The 21481-nt window shown below is 42.8% G+C and overlaps 1 protein-coding gene across 13 annotated transcripts in view; it reads left to right on the top strand.

Annotated features, from left to right (window-relative positions):
• The window catches only part of pard3ab (par-3 family cell polarity regulator alpha, b), a 235581-nt gene that overhangs the window by 116896 nt on the left and 97204 nt on the right, over nucleotides 1–21481 (top strand). For 8 of the 13 annotated variants that reach the window (XM_019348075.2, XM_005476796.4, XM_013272742.3 and 5 more), the window contains 6 exons: nucleotides 1602–2011; nucleotides 5310–5449; nucleotides 6093–6221; nucleotides 8892–8927; nucleotides 11590–11637; nucleotides 20976–21164. In XM_019348075.2, the coding sequence (XP_019203620.1) occupies nucleotides 1602–2011; nucleotides 5310–5449; nucleotides 6093–6221; nucleotides 8892–8927; nucleotides 11590–11637; nucleotides 20976–21164 (952 nt within the window). The remainder of the gene's footprint in view (nucleotides 1–1601; nucleotides 2012–5309; nucleotides 5450–6092; nucleotides 6222–8891; nucleotides 8928–11589; nucleotides 11638–20975; nucleotides 21165–21481) is intronic. The other 5 variants (XM_025900020.1, XM_013272744.3, XM_013272741.3 and 2 more) reach the window with 2 other exon arrangements.

The following is a 21481-nucleotide window of genomic DNA, read 5'->3' as shown; positions in this document are numbered from 1 at the left end:
AGTAACAGTAACAGCTCCACTGGAGTCCTACTCTCGCTACTTTCTCTTTTCTTCTGTCAGAAGGAATGGGAATAAATCTCCTAAAATTCACAGCTTCTCCTTTTCAGTGCCGTTCATGTCTCCTGCTTTTATTCCCTGCCTAACCAAACTCACACATCCACCCATTTTCTAGATCCCGTACGATGCATGCGAACCTATATGCTGTGTATGCAGTACATGCAATATCAGCAATGCAGCGATGCTTTTTTGTTTGCGATGTTCTTTTGCCAGCGTTAAATTTATACAAAGTATATGCATGTTTTAAATGCAATAAGCTGCTCCAAAGTGATGCACATTATGTAAGACACCTATTATGGAAAGTACCACCCACATGTGACCATGTATAGATGCGTCTTGTTGGATTTAACCGTTCCTTGAAACGTAAAGAGTCGGTCTTCCCAAATTATACACAGACAACAACATATATTTCCCCATTTAACAAACTAATTAAATCAGAATCTCGTCACAGGGATCATTTTGGTTGGTTTCTGATAAGTTCAGGCTTTGAGACTTTTGCTACCACCTCATTATAATGGAGATTAATGAGATTTTACTTCAGTATTATCTCTTACATGACACAGAATTCCTGTGTTGATAATACAAGGAATGTGCTGTCAGAACTGTTTACTGGGTAGAAACTGAGCAGTTGCACCAAAAGTATGAGTCGGGGGGTATATAAGAATAATTTGGGTGAACCAACCGACTTCTGGATCCCGGTCATGTTGTCACGTTCCAGCCATTCCTGATGTTGGAGCCACAAGTTATGTGATGGGTGGGAATAAAGCTTCCATACATAGTGTTGCCACAAGTGCATTAGTGCAACAGTTGCTCTTGTTATTTATTTTCATAAGGGGGCAGACTACATCTCCTCTGACACTCGATCCAGCCTGAAATTGTAAAGACACCGTGACGAGACCATCCCCCCGAGGGAAGGTTGTTGGTAGCTGGGAAAAGAGGCCCGGAATTTCACAAAGAAATTCTTCGGCAGCGCGACTTTTGGTTATCGTTCTGGGGGTGGAGGGGGAGCAATAGAAATTCTCGGGGCCTAGCATTTTCTCAAACGTCTGTTCAGCTGTCAGGGGACCCACGTTTGCTTTATTGAAACAGGTGGCGCTAACAAGGCTTTGGTTTTACAGGGTGCTGACAGCCAACATAAGTTTCCATTCACACCTAATGTACACGAGCTCACACCGAAGGGGTTTTAAAAGAGGATTTTCTGCAAAGTATTCGACGACTGGAGGTCTCCTTCATCTGGAGCCAAATGAGGGGATTATGTGATGGAGCTGTTGGGGAGGGTTCAGTCACTTTCTAGAGCCGCTCATGCTGGCAATGAGCGTTAATTAACATGTCAGAATGTTCAGGTGGGCGAAGATGGATTTTATATATAGTACGAATGGGTGTGTGTGTGTTTGAGAGACACTGGCAAGTTTGCACAGACAAGTATTGCATTTGATTGTTAACAGTAGTATGTTGAGTTTTCCCTCTGCGTCTATCCTTTCTTCTCTCCATATCCTTAAACCATCCTATAACTGGTAAATTTCCTCCCACTGTCTTTATCCCAGAGCCCAGAATATGTTCCGTCAAGCCATGCGCTCTCCGGTCATCATGTTCCACGTGGTGCCGTCATCGATGAAGGCCCACTACGAGCAGCTGTCCCATGCTGAAAGGAACCCCGCATACGCCTCGGGCCGTTTCAGCCCCGACTCCCTCAGCGGCAGCACTGTGTCAGGCATCGACCACACGCCACAGCGGATGTCCCGGCACGGTTCCCAAACGCACCCACACTCCCATCCGCACCCTCATGTGCTCTCAGAGCCGACTGACGGTTACCCCCCTCTGCTTCACCCCGCGGTTTCTGCGGCCAAGCCCCCGACGGGTCACACCCACTCACCGCAGAAGGGGATGAACTCCACGCCAGCAGGAGGCTATACGAAAAAAGTCGGGAGGAGGCTCAGCATTCAGCTAAAGAAAGGTGAGGAGGTCTCCACAAAAATGCACAAACTTTGCTTTAGTGTTCGTTTTGGTTTCGACTCAAATATATCATAAACCATTACTAGTCTCATAAGCTTATTAATAACACTGATTATGTATTAAAATGTCATGAGGTTAAGTTTTTCATTGTTAAGTAAATATTAACACATGATCCACATGATTTATGATGCAATTGTTATCAGTTAAGTTATCTCTTTAGCTGGGGCAGTTTAGCTTGTGTTTTTCATTCTGATTGGCCGTAACAATCGTTTTTTTTTTAACCCAGAAAAACATTTGGAGCTTTCATTATCAGGAAAGATCTTTATTGTTTCTGAGGAAGAAAAAAGCAAAGTCATCCCAACCGCTGTAAAAGGGTTGGGTTTGTTGTTGTTTTTGAAGCATACTCAGACTCTTTCCAAAGGATCTGTGAGTCTCGTCTCGTGCTGTGCATTTCTCTGGCTTTTTAAGATTTAGAGAAATACACAGCATCAGTCTAACCTTTTTATTTCCACCCAATAAACAAGCAGCTTCCTGATTCCTTGCAAACAAGTGTAGGAACACTGTTGGAAGATGGTTCAAGCACGGAAGCGTGGAATATGTGAACGAGGATGTAAGAGGCTTAAAAACCCCATCCAGAGCTATCCGTACTGATGCAAGATGTGAAAAAGTGGGTGATAAAAGCAAACAGCATCTGGTTAGATGGAAATGTGGAGCAACAGGCGACGTTAGGACTGCAAAGCTGCAGGGATCCTGGTGTGCGCTTTGACTGACAGTGGACACAGGTGGTGCAAACCTCTGCCAACAGGATTCCAGGTGTCGGTGCCAGGTCCCAGGGCCAGAGAGCTTGTTGCTAAGCAGCCGCTCGTCCCCGTGCACTGTCAAATGCCACAGCAAAGAGTCTGACAGGGCTGCACCATATGCCCGTTGAAGTTTTCACCCAAACCTGTCCTCTCTCGTGGGGCGGGAATCGAGCCAGAACATAAAACATAAAAACGTCCAGCTGCTTTTTAAAAATTCCTGACTCACAGTTCTTACCATCCATTCTTCTGTCAGGTTTTTTTTCACTCTTCTCATTCTCATCTGCCCGCTCGCTGACAAAACACTTGTGAAAACACTGCATTCTGTGCATGATATGGCAGGAGATCTGTTATGTTCACAGTCAAAGATGTTATCTTTTCTCATTCCACCTTTGTTTGCTGTTGTTGGAGCAGACACTTACATGGATTAACAGTGATTCCCAAGAGGCTGTTTGGCTCATCTGTTTTGTTTTGAGTACCGACTTAAGCCTACAGCTTTGAGCGCAGATTAAGCTCCTGCATTTCTTATGTGCTTGAATCAGACACCGGGCTCCTTGCAAATCCCAGGGAGTATCAAAATCAATCACAGAATCTTATTTCTGCACAGGAAATTGCTTAGGTATGTCTTAATCAAGCTAATGGGAGTTTTAAAGATCCTCCTCCCTGTTTAAAGCCAGGAACTCTACAAGCATTTACCGGTGAGTTTAATGCCGCACCTCGAATGCCTGCGGGAAGTTGATTGGCTCATCAATGCAGGGGATTAGGTAGAGGATGTGAAACAGGATGGCTAAGTGTTGTGCTATTCTTTTCATCGGCTCATTCAGACAGGCAGGAGGGGATTAAGGCCAAAACCCCTATACAGCAAAAATGCTCCTCATTGTTCTTATATTAACTTTTTTTGGACATACATATCTTTTCAAATAGTTTATTTACAGAAACATATCACATGATCACAAGTTCTGAGCACTTGTACAGTAATCTTTATGTGGGAGAAGTTACTCAAGTATGTTGATTATCTGGAGAAATACACCAGACATCGTGCCATTTTTTCCCTTCATACATGCTGCAGAGAAGAGCAGTTTGTGTCAGACATCCACTCACGACCGTAAATGCTCAGTTCAGTTTTAATTCGCTGCTTTTTTACCTGCAGTATTCACACATGTGCTCAGATAGATTATATTTATTATCTGGTCCTACTGATTTAGACGTTTCTGTTCTGGTCCTGCAGGTTTTGTGTAGAAAGGTTTAGAGCTGCATTGCATTTGCAGAAGAAAAGTTCTGGTTACCCGCTCCCTAACCCTGTTGTGTAATACGTGTTATGTTTTTTTTGACCCGGGTTGTTTTTCAATTTCTGGCTCCAATTAAAAATCAAGCAAAAGTATTACATTTCTTCAGGCTGAACTTTCTTATTGGCACAACATAATTGCGTGTAATTATTGACTGGTTCAAACTGAGACTTTAAAAGCATGCAGTTTCATTGCCCTGCGATGTACAAACTACTTTAATTATTCACCACAAACCTACTTAAGTGCTGTGCTGACAGGGTAGAGGATTTCTCTTCATTTCCTGCAACTTCAAGTTGCCCAATAATAGGAAATTGTTTGTTTGTCTGCTAGGAATATGGATAATATGAGACAGAGACCTGCGTTCCTAATGGCTCATAATGATGCACTCGTACGAGGTTGCAGGCAAAACTTACAAACGTACACAAGCCAAATCCAATCCGCCCACAGAAACATAGGTTAATGAGCACATGTAGATCAACAACATCTCAGGGTACTGTGTGCCTTAAAGGCCAGGTCACGAGGGAAAGGAGAGTCGTTAGTGTATTCTTCTCAAAACACAGAGTCAGATTTCATAAACGATGGTGTCAGAGGCATTTATTGTGAAATCTACAGCACCGGTTGTCGCTGTAATGCTGATTATATTGCCTCTGTTTTTTTTCAGCATTGTGATATGCTACTGATTATTTCCTGAAAGTATGATGTAATCATTCAGCTGCATGCTGAGCTGAATCAGACAGATCACGTTTATCACGATGTTGCAGTAGTCAATTCACAGTGGCCTAAACAACGGCCTCACTTATTAACGTGGATTGCAGTTGTTTCCTCTGACACTGGGGGACGCACTCTTTAACTCAGGTAAGGTGGGCCACTTTTTACTGGATGATGGTGCTGGAAAAACTGGTTAGGAGTGTGCTCTATTAAAAGAGATGAGGTACTCATTGTTAATGGGTCAAGTGTTCCCCTCGGGTGGGACAACTATATTCATACCAACCCTTTACTCCTAATGAAAGAACCCACTTGACTCTCAGCTAAATGTCTCCCAAAACACCAGCCAATATTATTGCCCTCTCAGATACAGGAGAGTTTTATCAGTTGAATGTTAACATATTTTTAGCAGCTTGAGATCCAGAGGTACAGAGGAGACTGTGCGTCAAGATAAAACCAGATCCTATCATTAGATTTTGCATCCTCACTTATTCACCCGCTCATCCCGCAGGCCCCGAGGGACTCGGCTTCAGTATAACATCACGGGATGTTCCCATTGGGGGCTCAGCACCCATCTACGTGAAGAATATCCTGCCCAGAGGAGCTGCTATCCAAGATGGCCGTCTCAAGGCAGGAGACAGGTTGCTAGAGGTAAGCGCGGGAAAGTGCGGTAATGCTTTACAAGGCATGTGTGAGGAGGCTTTAATTTAGTCTGAGATGGTGATTGTGATCTGGAAAGTAGATGTGCATCACGTAGGAACGGTGATTTCGTTCCAAAATACGAGAAACTGCAATTTTAAATATGTGATATACGCTGCTTGCCATCTGCTGAAGTGTAACAAATTCCTTTCTCGTAACTGTTTTAAATGGAAATGGGGATCCTGAAATTAAATCAGAGACTATGCTTCCACACGCTATCTCGTGCAGCAAAAACAGAGCGGCTTTTGAAGTTGCATCATCCCACGTTGCAAACCATTTGCATAAAGGATTACACTGTGCGGCTCTGAATGTATGGGGTTATTCCACCAAAACTTGCAATCCTTTTATCCTCATGTTTTTCTCATTTTCAAACTTTGTTTGAACTAGAGCTAAAGCGACTAGTTGATCGACTAATCAAATTAGAAAACGAACCATGTGCCGCTTTGATAAAAATGGAAAGTGTTGCTGCTTTTCTGTCACGGCCAAAAGGCGTAATTAAGAGATTTGAGTGTTTCACCTTTTTTAAAACAAGCCTAGATAATAATCCATACAAGATAATGTAGAGTTTAACCCAATCACTGTGTCTCCTGTTCAGGTGAATGGCGTGGACCTGAATGGGCGGACCCAGGAGGAGGTGGTCTCCTTGCTTAGAGCTACACCCATGGGCGGGGCTGTGGGGCTGCTGGTTTTACGCCAGGAGGACGCTTTCCTACCCCGAGAAGTGGTACGTTGGCTGCTCGCCACCTCAGCGAAGCATCACTGCAGCTCTTCACCCTGTCACCATAATGCATTACATATCATGACATATATATGTAATTTATGTATATACAGGGATGGTGTGTTCTGGCACATGTGTGAGCGCTTCCATGTGTGATCCTGAGCTGTCACAAGCCCTCTTAATCCTTCCAGTGAGGGCTGTGCCATCTTCTCATTTCCCAGCTAACACAGCACGCTAGCCGAGCATGCAGATTGATGGTCCTGCTCCATCGCCGCACCGCTCTTTATTATCAAGTCGCGGCTAGCCTCGGTGGAAACCTGTAGAGCTGTCTTTTCACCCTCTCCTTTCTTCTCGATTTCACTTTGTCTTCAGTCTTTCATTATCCATCACCCTCCTCTCCCGCTCTTTTCATTCTACTTCACCAGCTCCCTTTCTTTCTTCACATTTGGTGGGTAACCTTCTCTGCATCTGCATTTCCATCTCCTCTCACTGTGTTTTGCCTCCAAGCTGACTCGGTAGATTGATGGATGTGTGGATGAAAAGACAGACGCAGGGCAGGTAGCAGGCAGAGAGTGAAAAACACACTTGGCTTGAATATCAATCAGGCGTAGTCCACACACATTACATTTTACAAACTGAAATACAACTGTTTGTGAGCAGTTTTTGGATGCTGCTGCTGTCACTCAGTCTTGGCAGAAGCCACTCTCAGTGATTCATGCATACTGATGCTAATTTAGTTTTCATGTTTGTTTATGTTCATGAAGTTCATGTTTTTACATGGTGCCAGATGTTGTACTTAATTACCTTTGCAGAAACATGTAATAGGATGCTCTGCATGTATGGCGTTACCTCAAAGTTGTGTTTTTTAATCAGGAAGGGAGCTTATAATGACCAAGGCAAAAGCAAGATGGCAGAACACAGAGAATTAAGTGGCTTTTTTAATGTGTGGGAAGTGAACAGTGGAGGCTGTGGGTGCGCTTTAAACCACATTGGTGTTTACTCTACAGCAACAGTCAAGGTTTCTCTGCTATCTCCCCACCTCTGCTAGCTGGCTTTAACACAGCTTATTGAGTACTAACGTGAGTAATGGCACCAAACAGCCTTAAATCTCTGCTCTGCTGTAGCAAAAATTTATTTCTCCCTCTACCTTCAGAAGCCATGGCAGCCAGTAGAGCCACAAACAGCTATTCACTAGCAAGCGGTGCCAATCAAACGGCTGATTGGTGACAATTATCACAGTGAGCGATGCAGATGAGGCTATTGGCTGGCTGTCGCCATGGGTGAAGTTTGATGAGGCAAACTGCCACACTGGTCGATACTCATCTTTAGATTACAGCAGAGCTTTAAGTCTGGCTGACTCTGCATAGCTGGTAGTTAGATGGCAGGATTTATTTGATCTGTGGTTATCAGCTGCAGAGGGTGGAGAGCGCGATGTGAAAGGGCTGAGATGGGACTCGAGGGAGATGAGGTCCAGTGCACAAAATGAGCAGCTTGAGTCTCTATCTGAAGCTAGACTGCACTTTTTCTTCTGCGTTTTAGAGCCTGTAGAGACGAAACAGTCTGTCAGTTAACAACAACATAAGGGTGAAAGATGTTCTGAATTCACAGTAGCGCATTACTTGGGTAATTTAAGCTTAAAAAAACCCAGATCGGGCTTTCTTGGCACATAGTTATGAATTACAAATGGCGATTACTAAGCCTAATATATTAAATCTAATGTAGAGTAATGAAAAGAATTAAGTGAGCAGCTGTTGTATTACAGGTGACATAATTCTCAGCAGGTATAAAAGCCCTTAATCTAAGCTGAACAATCTATTTTATCACTAATGTGAAACTACATCAGTGTGACACATAATACGCTGAGCAGGAAATTGAGCTTACTCTATAATGGTAGACTAACAAAGAAATTGGAAATGTTATTCAGATTTGCTGTATTATTATTCAAATTCCTGCATCACCAATACAAAAATCTGGCATAAAATCACATTTAGTTTCACTCGGAGAGAAGCAGGATTGTAAAAAGCAGCTCTGTCCTTTACAGTTTTGGATGTAGTTAAATTCAGGCAACTTTTTCAAAGCAGTTACTAAACTGTGCCGAATGCATTTGACGATCCTTTATTAACCGCACTTTGGGCATGGCCAAATTCTGTTGCTCACTAACATTTGTTGTTGTTGTTTTGTTTGATGACTGATGCTGACTTTTTATTTACAGTCAAAACTGTGTGAAAGCTTCAGAATCTCAGTCTACACGGAGCATTTTACTTTAAAGATTGTGGCTGTGAATTTATTCGGGTCGTTTTTCTTGCGATGAAAGCAATCTGGATGTTTGTCTCATCTTGTGATGGGGCACAGCTGGATGGTTAAAAAAATCTAGAGTAAATGAAAGTGAAACTGTAAAAGTTTGTGCGGATGCAAAGACAGCATTTCGATGATATGATATTTTGTCTTTGCAACCGCTTCAGTTGTTTCCGAGCCACGGTTGATACTCAAAGTCTCAGCACTCGTCAGATTTATCATTTTCATATCCTGCATGCACATTTTCTTGAACTGCATCACTTTATCCACTAGTTCCCACTCCCTGATTTCTGTTATAGTCGAATGTTCACTGTTTATGTAAAGAAGTATATTTTATTTCCTGATTACTTTTGGTTCTTCTGTCCCTCCTCCATCCTCTAGAATGCTGAGCCCCAGATGCAAATCCCCAGAGATTTGGTAAGACACCACCCTTACACCGACCTGCAACAAACCTCCACCTCTCTTCTTTAACAGCCCCCTCCTCTTTATTTAGCCCAAACTCCCCCTCCTGCTCTTATCACCCAACTTATGCATGCATCCAGCCTCTGCTGCTAAACTAGCTGGTTAATCAGAGTGCACGTCAGTACCCTACCTATAGTGTTAGTCACTACTTTAAATCTCTAGCTAGAGATGCTGTAACAAGTCACAATTTCATGCTTCATCAGTATGTGGCTGTTGAAGCTGTGCTGCAGTATAATTTGCTCCATAACTCCCTTCAGAGCTGCGTTTGCCAGTGAAGGTGGAAGTTTGCTGTATTTGTTGGCTGTGGATAAGGCTGTCAGTCTGGCCTTGTTGCTGCAGACCCGCTCCGATATGTGAGGGGAATAACAAACCGAGTTTAGTTTAGGGGGAAATGCAGACAGTGCAGTGAAACGTGCACAGACACTTTGACAGCTTTAATAGATAACGGCTTCCGTAATTGAGCAACTTAACATAAAGTATATAGCGTGCTATAAATGTCTGACAGAGATTCTTAATCTTGGGATCGTACCCTATGGAGTGTGTTTCAGAATCTACCTTCTGTGAATAATCAGCTCTCATCAGGATGTACAGTGTCTCCAACTGTTACAGTGTGGTCTTTATGGCACACATTACCCAAAAAGGCTCTCTATTGCAGCAGCTGTTAAAAGCTCATCTGTTTTTACTGCTCGTATTAAAAAGCTATTCAGATTTCCATAACTCTCCATTTACATGCCAAATTTGATTTGTGATTTAACAGACTTCACGTCTTCACATCTGGCCTTACCTTCAGGTTACATCTGGCTGAGTGCAGGTAATTGGTTAGGTTTTTGCGTGGCACATTAGAAGTGTAATTGCCCAGTTAATCTGATTGGCGGTTGTACCTGCCAGCTGTGGGGATGATCCTCGTCGTGACGAAGCGTTATGGCGGGGCGTTGTTGACTATTGTGACTGCAGCTGGCACATTTCATATGTGTGCACATGTGCAGAAAAGATGACGCGTATCATTCCAGAAGCATTAGAATAAGTGCAGATAAACACCACTGTGTCTCCCATTGCTGCCATTTCAATGTCACGTTTCGAAGTTGGAATGGTATAAGTCATCCTTGGAAGCATTGTGCTGTTTTCCTTCCAAAAGTGCACTATAAGTTTAAACGTTTGGAATATTTATTGGGAATTAATTGCTTTGCTTTTGCCTTTTACTCATATTTCTTTTTTCTCAGTAATGTAAAGAACAATCCAGGTGATCCGTGTGGTTTGTGTAGCAGTTTCATGTGGTTCTGTCTCTTTCTGACTCTATCTTTATAGGAATTGATGCTCGCCTAATTATTTATATATATGTATAATGCAGCAATATTGCAATTTGCGTTATTAATGCAAGAAAATAATGTCCGTTTCCTCAATTTTGGATGTTTCCCACCCTAAAGATCGATGTGAACCGGAGCCAGACGGATAAGAAAAAGCACCACAGTCCTGCTGTCTCCTCTCGCTCCCATTTTGTCTCTTTTCAACTCCCTTCTTTCCTGCTTTCCAAACTCCAAACCTCCAGATGAGCCTTCTCCTTACCCTTTCCCGGAACACCAACCGCCATAATGGATTCAGTGCTTTTCAGATGTTATCTGTTGTCAGGCGCCTCATTTTAAACATCTCACTGCCGATAACAGCAACAATAGCAGAGGCACCATGATGGCGTAAGGGGCAGGGCGTGGGTCCGAAAGAACATCTTTTAATGGACATGCATTTTCAAGTATTAGATAGCTTTCCAATGGAAAAGACGGGATAACAGCAGTGCCCATGGGACAGCAGCTCGTTATTATTGTCTTCATTCCCTTATTATTTTTGTTAAGTGACCACATAATACAAACAACTACAGAACATTGTGACAATTCAAATCACTCTCAAATCATTAATTTTGTTCAGCCAACTGTCCAAAGTTGAAAAGCATTTAATTAAAACATATCTAAAGCTTTCGATTCTTTAGCAGTAAGTAAAAAGCAGGCTCAGCGCGCCGCATGGGGACCTTAATTATATCTGTTGATTTTCTTTAACTTTTTGGAAAAACGTATTCTGTTATGCATCTCCACAGTGCAGTTAGTAGCGTTAAAAAGCTAACGAAACTTACTATGTAGACAGCTTTTAGATCCGCGGCTTTGCCGGCACTCAGCTGGGTGTTTGGAAGCTGGCACAGCATGACTCATCCTTTGAGAGAGCTCTGTCAAGGGTTACACGGCAGACAAAATGCAGCAACTGAAGTGGAAAAAGCACTCGCTTTATGAAATCGGTCCAATGACCCAAAAATCACACATGATTTTACAGTAGTGCTTTAGAGGTTGGCTAAAACTTTTAGTTGCTTTGTTATGTTTTTTTTACGCGGTAAAGCCACCGTGCTCTCCAGTCATTGCAATAAAAATGGCCAATGATTAAGGAGACTCCTGTTTCTTTTAGCTCTTCATCCATGGCATTAGCGCCCATGACCCTCTTTGTTACATATTTGGTCATGTCACTTTAAACTTTCTGGCCAAATAGGTTCTTTATTGCAAATAGTGTCTTGGAGTCAGTAAGGGGTCCATGTCTAAGGGGCTTCTGTGTCTAACCTGTTGACTTTGACTGCTCCCTTTAGCATCCACGGCAGCCTGTGACAGCCGGGAAACACCATTGGCTGATAGAGGTAACTGCTGCATGACATCACCAGCGTGGGCTATTATGTGCTGTATAGGGAAAAAAAGGCATGAAAGGCAAATGAGATACTTTGGGTGGCTGCACAAATAGACTGGGAGTCATTTAAGCAATCCATTGCTTTCCCAATGGTCTGTAAAAACAAAAGACTTTGTTGGGTTTTCTCTTCTGTCTCTTCCTCGCCCCCTTCTTCTCTTCAGTTTTCATTGTTTCGTCTCCTGTCTCTGTCTTTGTTAGTTCTCCTTTTCTTTATTTCACCCCCCCTCCTCTCTCTCTGCCTCACACACGCACACTTAAGACACACTTTAAGACTTAAATCCTCTTCTCTGCACCTGGCTGCTACAATAGAGTGCTGATCAAAGGCATCCGTCTTTACATGCCTGCTCTGATAGTTTCATAATGGGCCCATAACGTGAACATTCAGCTCCATTGTTTATGCCATTAGTCATACTGGCTTATGGAAAATTACTGCAATGCTATATTGAAAAGCCATCAGCAGGAGCAGCAGTAATGCTACAGCAGCGCCGTGCCAAGATGCTATCTATCACATGTGAATGTTTCTCTCGCACACAAAGCTGTTATGAAATGGTAATTTGTTAGCACATTTTGGTGTAATGATGAAGGATTTTTTCACAGCGTGATAAAGCATTCAGCATACGATGTGCGTTGGCCGCCCATGACACGGCATATATTTACAGAAAAATTTGGCAGTATTATACTGTATTTGTCTGTGAGAAGGTCAGAAGTGTGGTGCGGGTGTGTGGGAGGGTTTGTATTTTTGTTTTTAAACTACAACTTGCATGACAAACCAACGCCATGCATTAATGCAACATCGTTTTATTTGCAGCTCATAATAACAAGGTCAGTGTGTGAAAATATCAGCGCATGATGCGTCAAAGCTTCTGTCTTCTGCTCTTTGTTTCAACGCTTCGTAACATATAGCACCCGATATAGCAGTTGTTACATGAAGTAAAGTACCGAACGTGTCCGGGGGTTTTTCTGGACTCATCTAAGGTTTTGCAAAACTATAACAAACATTATGCCATATTTCATTTAAACAACTGTGCACAGTTTATTTGTTAAGCAATAAATGCTGTCAACGGTGGAATATGGGGTCGTAATTCATTTTTGATAACTGTAAGAGAATGCAGAGTCACCAAAGTTTTCATTCCAGGAAGTTAATGAAATTATCTCACGTATTTCTGGATCATAACAGCAGACTCCATGGCAGGCATTCAGATTCAACCTCTGGAGAACCTAGCACTGTTTAGCTGTGTTTATAGCCACGAGTCAGCTCTACTGACTTGGGTAATAATTGCATCATATCTCTATCTCAAAAGATCTGAAATGATATTCCTCACTCAGCATTTTCCACATTAGGTGGCTGGTTATTGCTGCTGCATGTCTGATGGCCTACGTCAGCATAAATCTATCTGGCAATATCAGTGACAAGTATTCTTATTTAAAGTCTAAAGTGCTGGTGTCTTTGTACAAAGCAAGCATAACTAATAAAACAAAGCCGGACTTCACAGGAGTACCTATTATGCTTTTCCTATTATTTATGTGTATTCATCAGTGGGGAGGCTGAAGCCTGAGGGTGATAGGCGGGTTACACCCTGAACAAAGGGGCTAACACAGAGTGACTGACAGTCATTCATGATCACAATCACACCTATGCCCAATTTAGAATCACCAATTAATCCAACATACTGTGGGAGGAAGCTGAAGTACTCAGCGAGAGAGCATGAAAGCTCCACACAGGAAGCTCCTGGCTGACCAGTGGATTCCTGATCCCAGTCACTCTACACATGTGAGGCAACGGTCCAAACCACTGTGTCTGTGAAGGTTCTCAGCAATTCAGGTCCTTGTAGTCTAAGAAGCTTGGAAGGAAAAACGTCTGGACATCTTTAAGTTTCTTGAAGATGTTTCACCTCTCATCTGAGAAGCTTCTTCAGTTCAAACAGCAACTGGTGGAGAGTCCCAGATTTAAGCCCTATAGGAGTGTCCCCCAAGAGGGTCATAAACCCCCTGTTGATCCTCAACCTAATCACAGGAGTCAAGGTTTTGGGTGAGCCCATTGTGAAACTATCCCCACCCCCACATGTGATTTACTGGCCCAGGATGTGAGTGGGCGTTAAGACATCTGGGAAGGGATCTTCTTCAGTTGCTCTTAGAACTGAAGAAGCTTCTCGGATGAGCGGTGAAAAGTCTTCAAGGAAACTTAAAGAAGTCCAGATGCTTTTCTTTCCAAACTCCAAACTCCATAGGTCCTAACCACTCAACCACTGTCCAAAGCTCTAAAACTGTGCCCAGTGTACTCAGTGTACAGGTGATCCTTAATGGCCAAAAGCTCGGACGTGACAATGCTGTAAACATTTCATTTCAGACAGTTTTTTGCACTCTGTATGATGTCGGGTAACATGGATCTCCTTCTAGTCAAATATAATACAGAGTAGTCACAACTGGTGGACAGTTCATATCTTACTGCAACCCTGTAAACTAAAATGTACTTTGAAATTGGAGTTTTTCTGTTGATGGGGTATCTGTTGCTCTTACTAGTGTACATGATCTGAATATTGGTGTTATCGCCACCTCAGGTAAATAGCAGCTTAGTGGGGTTTTTTAGCTGTAATGTAGCAAGAAGTCATTACTGGAGTTACATAACTTGTATCATTATTAGCACAGGAGAATAGCAGCAGTGATTAATGGTTGCAGCTCGGTGGCAGCAGGCACAGTGGTGTTTCTGTGTTTTGCAGCGGCCCGGTGGTGACACATACAAGTCAATCAGAGAGGGCCATTCTACCACAGAACAGGCTTTTTGGCTTAATTAAAGTGATGTTTCAAGCTGCCACCTGGCCTGTACCCTCACGCACACACACACATTACAGCCACCCATACAGCACATTATAGACACACACACACACACACACACACACACACACACACACACACACACACACACACACACACACAGTATGCAGCTACATAGACTATCAAGAGCCTTTTGCACATTGCAAACTCTAAAACGCACGAGCCATATGGCACGATTTACACAAACACGCAACACCTCAGATGCACACGCACCACTACACATTTGCACATAAGTATACTCGCGCACTAGCACACACGGGCGTAGAGTGACTGGGAGCAGCTGCTAGTGTAATTGCTTGGGGTTGGATGAGGTTATAAATGGTTTCTAGTGGCCGAGGGAGAGGGAGAGCTAGAAAGAGGGCAGCTGATTAGTTTTGGACTGCAAGTTGAACATGTGACGGTGTGTGTGTGTGTGTGTGTGTGTGTGTGGATATCAGCCTCCATAATGCTGTAAAGGAAGTGTCTATCAGCATAGTCATATCATAGAAGGATAGCATTTTTTTTTTTTTTTTTTTTTTGTTCACACACACAAATCATACCAACACACACACTTCCTCTGTCTTTCCCCCTGTCACTGGCTTTCTCTATGACACACATACACACTCCACACACCTGCCTTCCTCTCCTCCTCCGTGCTGTGCCTGCCTCGGCTGCGTCGATCACACAGGTATTTGATATTCATGGTTTATCAGCATGGAGCTACAGCGAGACGCATCAGAAAGAGTGGGAGAAGAGAGAGAAGGTGAGGGAGGAGGGGGGACAAGTAGGAGTCATGAATAGAGGGGAGAAAAAGGGGGAAGCAGGAAAGGAGGGTGGGAGAAAAGGGGAGGAGAGTGGAAAGACGAGGGAAGAGGCTATGAACATTTTTTTTTTTTTTCTTCACTGGAAAAAAGGATCATAGCAGAAACGACCAAAGTCAGGCACTTTTTGGGTATAGTGTGGAAAGGGTGAGATGGAGTGATGCTGATGAAGATACAGGAACAAAGAGCGAGGATGGCAGTGTTTAAAGCAGCAATAGAAAGCCAGGAATATGAAAAGATTTGGAGTATGAATAAGCAGAGATGGACTGTGCTACAGTAGGCAGCCAACAATGCTCTCCACGCCCGACTTCTCTCGACCAATTACACCCTTCACTGCCCCCTTTTTACTTCTCTCTCTCTTTTCAATCATCACCTCCAGCCCTCATTTCCCCCCCCCCCCCCCCCCCCTTAAAATTCCCCTCAACTGAGTTTTCCAGATGCCATCAAATCGACAGGTTTGTACAGCCAAAGTCAAGCTAATCATTCCAGGCCCCGCAGCGGAGAAGGGAAAAGCAGGAAAAGAGTCTGATTCCTCGTAATGCTCAAGTTTTAGTTACTGCACACATACAAAAAAGAGCAGAGGCTTTGAAGGTGTGAGACTTGCATTAGATGTGCTGCACTGGAGAGGTTTGGGGGGGATGGATGGGAATGAGTGAAAATGAGAACGCGAGAGGGACAGAAGGCTTCAGAAAGCTAGTGTGTGTGAGAGGGCTTAAAGACGAGAATCTGATGCGTCATCTTTTCCTTCTTTTAAGTGTCAAACTATAAAGTTTTATGTTACAGCCAACATTTGGTCAGCAGTTAACAAAAACCAAAAGTTATTGCTCTGAGTTAAAGCCTGTTAATCCTCAAAGCCCCGTCCAACTCACTGTCATCACCTGTGCTGACTTTAAACACTCCAGTCCCATCAATCTGTGGTTGTTCTCATCTATAAGTTCTTCCATTTCTTAAGTCGGATAACTGAGAAAGAAGCTGCTTACTTTATGGATGCCACCTGTGAACTAGACAAAAAGCATTTTTCCTGTGATTTCAGAGTTTTCAGACTTAAGCTGTGTTTATCTGAACGGAGTTCAAATTTGAGGCTCACGATTTCAAGTGCATCTTTCTGCACAGTACTTTGAGAAAAGCTTGTTTTTCATGTGGCACAAACACTACTTTAGTGTCAAGGATAAAAGCAAAAACGATGGCTCCTCAAATTTAGATGTTTTAATGTCGGGTGTGCTCGTAGGAATAAATGATAAGAGAGGGAACCGAAACGAGAAGCCGAATAAATGGGCGAAGGAAGAACAAGTACGTGGGAGTTGGGGAAGGGAGGTGGCACAAAACAGGGAGGAGATGGAGATTTAAAAAAAATAAATAAATGTGAAGGAGAAGTATAAAAATACGAAAAGCGGAGAGAGTGAGAGACACAGGCGCACAGTGAGAGAGGTGGCAGTGTCTCTCCTTTTGTGTTCCACATGGATTCATCCCTTTCTGTCGGCCTTTCATTCACACTCGCTCGCTCGCTCACTCTGTCATTGTCATGCTCGCACTCTCTCATTCTTCTCACCCTTTTCTTTTCGGCTCCTCGCCTTTTCACCCCCCCATCCCCCCTCAAGCCCATCGCTACTTTCCTTTCCATCACCTTCATTCAGCTCCTCTCACTTTGTACCTTCTTTGCCTCCTCCTGTGCATGTGTGGGGTTTTTTCTTCTGATTTTCTTGTCGGTGTATTTTCTCTGTCTGGTCTTAATAACAATAATAATCAGTTTGATAATTCAGGATCTCAGAAAAACAACAATTAAGCTTTATTTAAAAGTTGGTACACTGCGTCCAATTTAAGATAAATATTTTGGATCATGACTAAAATTTTGATTATAGGTTATCAGAAGGTTGGAACTTTGTTACACATAATAATAAAACAAGGATCAGAATGTTACTTATAATTTTGCTTACATCTTTCTTTCAAACCAGTGAACTGAGGACAGATTACACACTGTAAACAGGGATGTAGTAGGAGTGGAGCACATTTGATCCCTTGGTTGGCCTTAGTGGTAAAATCATGTACTTCAGAACTTTTCCCTAGCTGACCCACAGCTCCTTTCAGAAAAAAAAGAAAAAAAGAAAGAAAAAAGTAGCCAGGCGGTTTATGCTAATCTTAGCTCCACAGACTTCTCTCCACAGATGGTACCATACCTGATCTGTGGCAGCCCCGCTCGCTGCCTGTTAAAGTGCTGTCACGCAGGATGCCTCGTGAGTGGCACGCTCTGAAATCCATTATTTACAATGCTTCGCGCAAGCCGTCACTGCTGCCCTCGCAGCCAATGGAAAGACAGCAGTGTGCAGGGATCAAGGGAAAATTGATATTATAGGTGTAAAGTAACTGAATTATATAATTGAGCTTTGAGATTGTAGTAAAAGCATCAGAGAAAAACTTCTGATTTGTTCCTCCCAGTAATGAAGAAAGGAGGTGCAGGGCACAGAGTGAAACACCGCTGGAAGTCTTTAACTGTGACTGCCTCAAACAGCACATTGAACCCTGTGGTGTGGAGTGCACATATTGCATGCTGAATGAGAGTCTCATCAATCGTTTGGTACCAAAACTGTCTTCACCTCACCCAAACGGTGCTCGCAAGATGGTCCAGAAAGAACAGCAATGAAGTTAAATGGCAAAAATAAGATTTTGACACCGTCTTCAAAGTAAAGAAGCCCAAGGTTTCGTTTCTGCAAAGATAATATTCATTATATTTCCAGATTAAACCATAATTGTGTTGGTTCGTGGTGGAAATTCTTTGCTAGTGCACATTTAATGTGTAAAATCAACATTGCAAATGCTGTAAACGAGCCTGCGGTGGTTTGACGACTGTTAATACCTACAAAAGGACACAATACTGAGCCCCCTCCCTAAAATTTTGTTAGAAGCATCTTTAGCTTCAGTGACGGCACACATTTGCTGTGACGTGATCTTGCTAATCATATGCAATATCACAACCTTGATTTCCATCCAGAGTAGCATTGATTTTGACAAGTTCTTGTATTAATGTTGGTCGGGATTTTGGACTCTGTGGAGGCCGATGCATGTAAGAAAATGTCTCGTGCTCTCAGAAGTGATCCTGATGAATCCTGGCTGGAGCATGCCCTCGCCATTAGGGAAGAAAAAGTACAATTAATTGATGCAACCTCTACCCTCTTTTATCAAAAACTGGTGGAACCAGCTGATGAGCAAGCACATTTTAGCTAACAGAGACCAGCATTAGCTAGAAATGCAGTGAGTTATAGCATTTAAAGTAACAGGCTTAACTGATTAGTTAATTAATTAATTAATTGATTTTTAGCTGAGTTTGCCATCTGTGGATACAGTATCAGTCTTAACTATGTCTACCAGACTAACTGTTAACTGCCGTTGCTGGAAGGCTCTCCAGTCTCTTTTGTGTTTTGGAAAGGCGAAAAGACTTTGGAGCATCTCCGACGTTACCATTTTTTTTTGCTCTCAGGGTTACCAGATATACTTTCCGGTCTAATTATCTTGTAAGTTTTGCATAACGCTGTATGAAATATGGCAGTTAAATTCAATCAAACCATTAGATTTAAATCTAAAAGGGAACAGGAGGTTTTTTTCAGCCCTGAAATAAAACCTCATTTACAGATCACTTCTATTTTGACTTCACTTTCCTTCTTATTCACTTACTCACAGCTCAGGAGTCACTTTTTAATTAGCCTTAAATTTATTCCAGCAGAATGAATTGCACCAAAATAATTAAATTCCTGTTGTCTTTATTATTCCGCAGCACTTCCAGTGAATTGTGCCTCGTATCAAATCGACTCGTGCTCTGTTTTTAATTTTCTCTCAACTTTATTCCAGGTAGCATTCTTTTGTCTTTCTGAAACACGCAGACACCCTGACGGTGCTCTTCGTGCTTCCTTGTCCTTTATCTTCCTCCTCCTTCCTTCCTCCCCTTCCCTCCCCATCCTTTTTACTCCATCCTCACTTTGCCCTCCTCCTCCGCCACTTTGCCTCTCCCTCCATCCCTCTTTCTGCCTCCTCGGTTGCACCCAGAGTAATTCCATCTCTCTCCCAGCAAACAAAGGGAGCTAATGACATGCTGACACCGAGCCCGATGATTGAATTCATTAGGCGTGCACAATAATTGCCAGGCGCTAGCGTGCACGCACCCATCTATTCAGAGGACAGCTGTCAAATAACAAGCAAGAGAGAATAGCTTTTTATTGTTGGAGCTGGAAGAGAGAGGGAGAATGAATTTAGAGAAAGAGTGAGAGAAGCACCTGTTGTGGAGAGGAAGAGAGAGAGACAGAGAGAGCACTCAGCATGTCAATTAGGCTGCTGTGTTCATGCGGGGTTACTGGGAAGTTTACTGCCTGTTTGACACACTTGGCATCATGATTCAGGTGCAAGATTTGTGCTTTTTTACTATAGGAACACTTTTAGTCGGATGTTTTTAGTGGAAACATTCATCTGTGACTTAATATCTAAGTCACAACTCTTAGTTCTGAGGTGAGGCCTTAGTCCTGAGTATACAGGGATGTTTAAGAAGAGTACGTCTTGACTTTTGTTGGCCATATTTGGAGTCTCCGTGTACACTAAATGTAGTCGTGGCGTTGCTCTGGAGTGCATCTGTGCTGTAATGATTTGAAATTAACAGGAGATAATCATATTGGACTGAGCTTGAACACCTCATAAGGCTGACATTAATCACAATATACATGCAGTATATACCCAGTAATCTAATCAGCAACACGCACTGGCAAATGTGCAGTTATTGAACACTTCTTAGTTGTGTACCTGCAGATGCTTCACAGTAAATGCTCTCCAATTGCATTTGCTTTGATTCACGCTGCGCTTTCAAGTACATGACAGAAGTGTTCAGTTAGCCAAGATATTGGCTGTTGTGGAGCTTCATGTAACCGCGCGGTAAAGAGACTCAGTCATTAATGCAGTGTTTGTTGTTGGTGGATGAGAAGCAGGTTAGTGTTATGTCATTTCTTATTTGGCGGAGCGGGCTACAATCCTTCTCCAAAATTCTTCCAGTGTAGGAGATGGGACTGCAGAACTTACTTGGACTTGCAGCTTTTTCCCTGTCACCAAAGATCAGAGCTACCACATCACATCCCAACTATTATAGGATGCCATTTTGATGTCAGAATGGATATTTCCTTAATTTATCTGGTTCGGCGTTGACTAATGAGAGCCGTGTGCCTTAATTATACAACAGAAGTCTCTGCCTGCATATACTAAGCACCTGATTTAACACTTAAGACTGGTAGTCTGTTTAACTCTAATAAATCTGTTGTAGATAATGAGCTTGCACTCTGATTTACCTCCCTGCTAACTGCCCTGCTGCAAATTATATGCAGGTTCTTTTCATTAACCTCAAGTAGCCAAATGAATGTCCTTTTAACTTTTGTACTTTTGCTAACCCCAAGAAGACGGAGAAAGTGTGGCAAGGCTGAAGGGGTTTTTGCTTTACTGCTTAGGCTAAATGCATGAATGCTTTTGGTTTGGATGATTAAATTACGGTGTATGAACATTTAGCTGTATTTAAATGTGATTCGGTCTCGGTGGACTTTCTGGATTTTCAAAAGTTCTTTTGTAGTCGCTGGTCGGGTTGCTTTCGCTCTGTAAATTGAGCCCCATCTCTCAATCTTTGCTCCGCCTCTTACAGAAGACAGAGGAGGACGAGTTGGTCCTGACCCCCGATGGCACCAGAGAGTTCCTGACCTTTGAGATCCCCCTCAGTGACTCGGGTTCTGCAGGGTTGGGTGTCAGCGTCAAAGGCAACCGCTCCAAGGAAAATCATGCAGATCTGGGCATCTTTGTCAAATCCATCATAAATGGAGGTGCAGCCTGCAAGGTACAGTAGCCTCTCTCATGAGTAATGTAGCGTCTGAATGGAAATGAAGAAGAGAGCTTAAAAATGTGGTGTTCATTCATGTAGGCGAGGTTTTTTTAATCTGAAATTGAAATATAAAGATGCTGATTCAGTTAAGTCTGACTCTAAATGTTATGTACACCAGTAAATCCTAACTGACACCTGGCCGGCGGCAGAATCATTAAGTTTACAATTAAATCTGTGTGTCTTTAAATTACATTAGAATGTCTTTGTCTTAAAGCTTTTTATATTTTAGGTGTGATTTTTCAACATGTCAAACTTTAACCTTCTAACAGGGA

This window comes from Oreochromis niloticus, linkage group LG18 (assembly GCF_001858045.2).
Source record: "Oreochromis niloticus isolate F11D_XX linkage group LG18, O_niloticus_UMD_NMBU, whole genome shotgun sequence".
Classification (NCBI taxonomy): Eukaryota; Metazoa; Chordata; class Actinopteri; order Cichliformes; family Cichlidae; genus Oreochromis; species Oreochromis niloticus.
This window is presented reverse-complemented; position numbering and strand designations above follow the sequence as displayed.